Source organism: Merops nubicus, unplaced genomic scaffold (genome assembly GCF_000691845.1).
Source record: "Merops nubicus isolate BGI_N331 unplaced genomic scaffold, ASM69184v1 scaffold14751, whole genome shotgun sequence".
Taxonomy (NCBI): domain Eukaryota; kingdom Metazoa; phylum Chordata; class Aves; order Coraciiformes; family Meropidae; genus Merops; species Merops nubicus.
The window spans coordinates 42474-48619 of record NW_008590376.1 but is presented as its reverse complement, the minus strand read 5'-3'; the positions used below and the strand labels follow the sequence as shown (position 1 = coordinate 48619).

At 38.0% G+C, this 6146-nt stretch overlaps 1 protein-coding gene across 1 annotated transcript in view; it reads left to right on the top strand.

The window, feature by feature from the left end:
• The first annotated feature begins 3050 nt into the window (after nucleotides 1–3050).
• The window catches only part of SEC24B (SEC24 family member B), a 39731-nt gene continuing 36635 nt past the window's right edge, over nucleotides 3051–6146 (top strand). The window contains exon 1 of the mRNA XM_008949928.1: nucleotides 3051–3739. Coding sequence (XP_008948176.1) covers nucleotides 3064–3739 — 676 coding nt within the window. The 5' untranslated portion in view covers nucleotides 3051–3063. The remainder of the gene's footprint in view (nucleotides 3740–6146) is intronic.

Below are 6146 nucleotides of genomic sequence, written 5' to 3'. Positions count from 1 at the left end.
ATTTGATGATTTGTAGACAAGAACTCTGACTTTGTCTTTTTGTGTCATTTAGCCATAGCATTCCAGAATTTTTAGGTCAGTGTATCTGTCTTATTTTGGTACTAATCTTGTGAAGCTATAGCACAGGATTTTAAGGATTTTTTTAGATGTAGTGGGAGGTGGAGTAGAGGTGAATAGTAACAGAAAAAGACTGGAGCTTTCCGTAAGTTTTAGTGTAAGTTATTTTTTAAAATAACCTCCTTGTTTGTATTTTTTTTCTTCTTTTTGCTCTTATAGTGCTCTCTGTTTGATCCTATGCTGAAATTTTAAAAAAAAAATTGTTTGGGGTGGTGGTAGTAAGTCTGGGTCTTTAAACTACAATTCTGAGTAGAGCCTTGCAAGTTTGAGAAGCTTTTATTGCAGTAGTTTTACAGGTGACTTTGTACGTAAGTGGAAAATGACCTGTTTCCTAATTTCAGCATGCTCAAGTGTTTTGTTAAATCAGTACTAGAAGATGGTTTATTTTTCCAGCAGCAATGGAGGGTTTCAGTGCTAACACTCTAATGTATGGCAGTGTAATGCTGAAAGGATAATTGTGTTGAATCACCATGGTCCTCCAGAAGATTTTCGTCTGGTGTTTCCTAGAACTGGTTTGTAAGAGTATTATCAGTATGTCTACTAGAGCATTTTGGCACCATAATTTTCATTATGACGTTATTTAGCCTCGCTTTCCATCCCTCCTCAGACTTCAGGCCTTTTGGATATAGTTTCATTAAATTTGATAAAGAGGATAGAAGTCTGAAAGATATGAAATCCCTGAATATTTTGTGAAAATGGGAAGCTGGGTGGATGAAGGAGTTAGACAGTAGTTCCACGATGGAGCTGCTGTGAGAGCTCAGCAGTGGCTCGGTTTTCTGGCTTGTTTGCCAGCAGTTAACGAAGCACAGTCACAGTGGTGTCCATGCTGCAACAGGTGGGTGAGGGAGCTGCCATGGGTGTTCTGTGGAGGCAGGTAAAGGGATGTTAAAAGTTACAGAAAGCTAACAGGCTTTCTTGGCTAGAAAGGAAGTTGGTGTTGTGGAGTATGTAGACTACATGTAAGTAGGGTATATGGCAGATGGCCCAGTTACCTCAGGTGAGAGAGTGTATGGGCATAAAAACAAGACAGATGTGACACTAACAAGCAAAGCGTTACTAATTTGCACAGTGGCATAGCCATAGTGCTGTTGTGTGGTTCCTTTTTTTTTTTTTCTTTCTGGTGGCTTTCTCCCCCATTTAAAAAGAGATAAGGCCTTTGGGATTTACCTGTTAAAGTCTGTGTAGTTATACATTAAAACATTGTAAAGTATTAATTGGTCTGTAGAAGGACATTTGTGGCTTTCGTTGTAGAGGTGGCCTTTCAGCTACACCTGTGTGGAGCTAAGGATTCTAAATCCTCTCATGGAGGTTTTTTGAGAGATTTGTCAGGTGTTTGGGGAGGAAGGTAGAGCACCTGAGACATCAGGAAAGATTCTGCAATTAACCAGATTTCAAAACTACACTGGAGATATACATGGATTTCCAGTGTTGAAAACTGTCCAATTATCTAGTCATCATTAGTAGCTTCAGCTACTAATTGCAGCACAAAAATTAACGTTCTACTCATGTTCTTTACAATCAGATGGACAGAAAACTCACAGAAGATAATGGGATAATTTTTCATCTGTAATTGTAAAACTTGCGTGTAAAGGACCAGGAATTTGAAATCAAAAATACAATATTTCAGATGTGTCTATCTTAGTGAGATCTTAATGGGATTAATAATCTTTGGTGCTTATGTATAGTTTTAAACTTATAGACATTTCTACATAAAAATGTGAGTAAAGATGATTTGGGAGTTCTGTAATATCGAGACTGATATCCTTTATTGGTAATTTAATCTGTCTTTATTTGCAGTGTGTTTTTAAACCAGAGCTAGATAGTGCAAGACTTTTCTGGTGCTCATAAACCTGTTTCTAAACTATACTTGCTCAGTTAGTTTATTCTACATATTTTGGTAGAACAAATGCACAGACTCTTCAGAGAAATCATCTTTTCTTGCCATCTTAAATCACAGCTGCTTAAAGTAATAAGCCTGCACAGATGTAAGTTATTGGCGTATTTTTGAATTTGCAAGTTGACAAGTGTTGTGCTTGTGTTTCTATTCACCAAGGGCTGGGAAATAACACTGTAGGCATTTAGTGTGATGTAAGTAGTAGGGTGTTAAGAAAGGAGGTTATCCAGGGAAATACATTTGTGCTTCACTGATAAATAAAAATAAAGTTCAGGAAAGGAACCTCAGGAAGAGCTTTTTGATTTACCATTAATCAGTTGACACTGAAAAAAATCAGCTTGGACTTAGTTAACATTGGGTCTGTAGCAGAGAAGTTTGACTCTTGCTGGACCAGTATGTAATTAACTTCTAATGTTGCAGAGCCAGTTGCAGTGAGAGCAGAGGCCAATTTCTCTGGTATCAACATCTCTTACACCTGATGTAAGTTATCAGGCAGTAAACAGAAGTGAAGTGCCTTGTCAGATACTCTGTATTATGCTGTTATGAAACTACAAAGTAACACAGAAAACAAAAATAATTGCAGACTTTATCTTGGTAACTGTATTGAGGATTTGTTAAGATGAGTACTTACAGTTTATATTGACAAATTGGTTTGACTGCAGCTTTTCATTTCCCATGTTCAGTCAGTTTCTGTAAGGCATACCATTGTATTCAGACCCTTATAAACATAAGTTTTGTGCTTACTGTTGCTCACCGTGTGTTTAAAAATGTTCCAAGTGCAAATGTGAAGCATACAGTCTTGGCATGGAGACCTCTCTTGGTAGTGGAAGCAATCTATTTTTCTGTTATTTCTCTGTATGTTTGCAGACTACTTCAAATACTGTATTTTGCATGCATTACGTTCTCTTTCTGCCAATGGAAATTAACCTCAAATACAGTGTCGGAAAACAAGAAACCAGTTGTTTGGGGTAAATACAGAGTCAATTTGCACTAGTAGCATATACACCTTTACTACACATGATATTTCTTTTTTCGGTCCCGTGCAGAGTCAGATGCAATTCCCTCCTGGCTACGGCTCGCATCCTCCAAACTATAGTGTGCCCTCAGGACACTATTCCCAAGTGCCCAGTAAAGCTGCTGCTTCACATTTGGATAATCAATACAGAGCCAGTTACTACCCTACTTATTATTCAGCACCAGCACAAAATGTTATGACACCTTCTGTGGGTACCAGCGTGTTGAATACACAGGAATCGCAGCATTTGTACAACAAAAGCCCTCCCCATACGGTGGGGTCAGCTGGAGGACCCATTCAAGGAGCAATATCACCTGCACCCTACCTGCATACGAGTGCTCAGCAGTCATACTCAGCGTTTGGTAATCACTACAGCACTTCTGTCAGCTCTTCAGTTGCATCTCAGGGATTTCCCTTCAGTTCTGATCACTACGCCACGCCTGCGGTTTCCAGTGCCGCGTACCCTCCTGTGGCTGCCGGCGCCGCCTACGGGCAGGCGCTGACCTCTCACAGCCTTCCTGCTGGCGGACACTTCAAAGAGACAAGTACGTTTTCTAGCCAGAGTACATCAGTACCTCATTCACTTCAACAGCATGTTCCCGTGGGATATAGTGCAACGTTATCAACTGGTTCATCTGCTCAGTCTGTTCAAGACAACCTCTGCAGGAATCTCACTGGATCAGCTGCTAAAGTAAACAACCAAATAAATACAGGTATGGTATCTGAAGGATAGTGAACTTCCAGATATATCTGGGAAACATTGAAAGTCATGTGCTTTCATTGGTTTGTACTACTTCACTATGTGAAGTTCTGTATCATCATACTGAATTCTGTCCTTATTCTTGCAGCTTCTGTCATCTGGGTACTATAGATGTCACAATAACAGCTAATTGTGTTGCTGACATGTTGCCATTGAGAGATGCAGAAAAAGACACTATTCGGGGAATGATTTTAGTTCATTGGTGGATTTCTTTTCAAGTGAGTGGCCTTGGGAACAAATTTTTTTCATGCAGTTTTGAAGGAATGTTTAATTTCTGAAATATGTCTAGTAATCACAAAGATACTTCTTTGGCTAGAGGATTCTTTTAAGTCATGATCTAAACTGATTCTTTACATTTTACCTAAGTGAACATGCACACACTCTTCCAAGAGTTCAGAAAAGGTGGAAGTCTACTTGGATTTAGAGGCAGTTGGATTTTTTGTAATTAATCTTTTTGAAAACCATTTAAATGAGAGCAGTTTCAGTGGTTTTAGTGAGCAGTGGCTTGATGTTTTTAGTATGATTGAATCTATAAAGAATGAAGTTGTGAGGTGCCAGTTGAGGGCAGGTACACTCAGTCCTCTAGTAGCTGCAGCTTCTGCTTTGTGGGAAAACTGACTACAAGTTGACAGGGTAGGCAGTACTTAGTAGGAGTAGTGGAAGAGATTGGAGATGTGGGAGTGCCTCCACATTGAAACATCTTACTCTCCCTCTGCGAGCAGCACTGTGTGCAGGAAAATTCTGGTTTTCTTTCTGTACTGTTAATTTTCTGGCTTCATGCAGTTTTGACGTGTAAGCTGTGCGAGACTAATGGTATTCTGCTGAGACAGATACTGAAGAACTGTAGAATGTTTCCTTTTTTATGATGTAGTTCAGATTATAGTGTAACACTGGAATTGTTTCAAGAGTCCTTGTAGCTGAGGTTTTCTAAGACAAGGACTTAAGAAAGAACATGTTTTTATGATGATGAAGCTTTGCCTGGGAAAACCAGGTAAGCTTAAATCAAGCCCATAGAATCCATACCAAGGTTGAATTTAGTTTCAGTATTGCTTTTTTTTTTCCACTCCAAGACTAAGATGTGAAGTTCAGTTTTAGTAGATTTGAATTCTGTCTCTGAGGTGCTCTGTGTTTTTTTTCTGTAGTATTTCAAAATCGGGAAACAAAATACTGTTTTTCTTTGAAAAAGAAAAATAGAGAGCTCCTTTAAAAGCTCTGAAGTTAATGGAGTTCGACAGTTGAGCATGAAAATGAATTCTTTCAAGGACTAAAGTTGAAAACTCTGGCCAAAAAGTTGATTTTTCTGAGTACAGAATCTACACCTGGACAGAATGTGGGTATCATTCCAGAATAGTAAGATTTGCAGTGGTTGTATGAAAATGACCTCCTGTGTTTTATTTACAAAAGTTTTTAATTTAATGGCTGTTAATTTTATTTCCTTTGGAGGTATCTTGAAATTATTATTTGTTCATAACATTTTTTCATAAGGTACAGCTGTTTTAAAGGTGAAACAGTATGCTGACCTATGGATGAATAATAAACAACAATAATATGAAGAACCATGAAGAATAATATGAAGAATAAGAATATTGAATAACATGAAGAATAATAGTCTTATTTCTGAACCATTCAGAGCTCTTGTTAAGGGAATGATTGAGTTAATATATGGTTTCAAAAAAAAACTAGTAATATTACACTTGAATTTCAAAGATGATAAAACTGCCTGTGGTAGGGGTGTAGAATAGGTACAAACTTTGCAGTTACAAAAATAAACACTGATCCATTGTTTCTGTTACTCTTAAGTGATTGCAGTACTTTGTTTGCTGGACTATAGGCATAATTACTTAAACCACATTCAGACTCTTTCCGAGCTTGTAAAGCTCCTGAGATAAGCGTGACCTGTGATTGTGTTGCACAGTGGACTCATTTGTGGAGCTGACTTATCTGGAGAATAACTGTTTTCCCTCTGAATATTGGTTCAACTTCAGTGCGCAAATAATTCTGTATTTACTGACTGGAAAAGAGCAAATAATGACAGCAACCAGTAGTTAGGCTGAAGGAAGAGGTGAACTGTCTTATTACCTAATTCTACTTACACCATTTTTGAAGTCTAGGACTACACAGTCCTTCCAATAGTACCAGACATTTTCAGTCCAAAAATCAATGTCTTTGGCTAAAATGCATTAAAAACTCAATTCCTAGAATGTCTGGCTAATAAAAGATGATGAATAATTGTTTGGTCCTGGCATAATTTACTTACTTTTTGGGACACTGATGTGCTTTCTGAATTTCCCAGTGCAGTCTTGTTCTCAGATAGTATACTATAATTACTCTAATTGTTAATAGCCTGTTTAAAAAAGGAG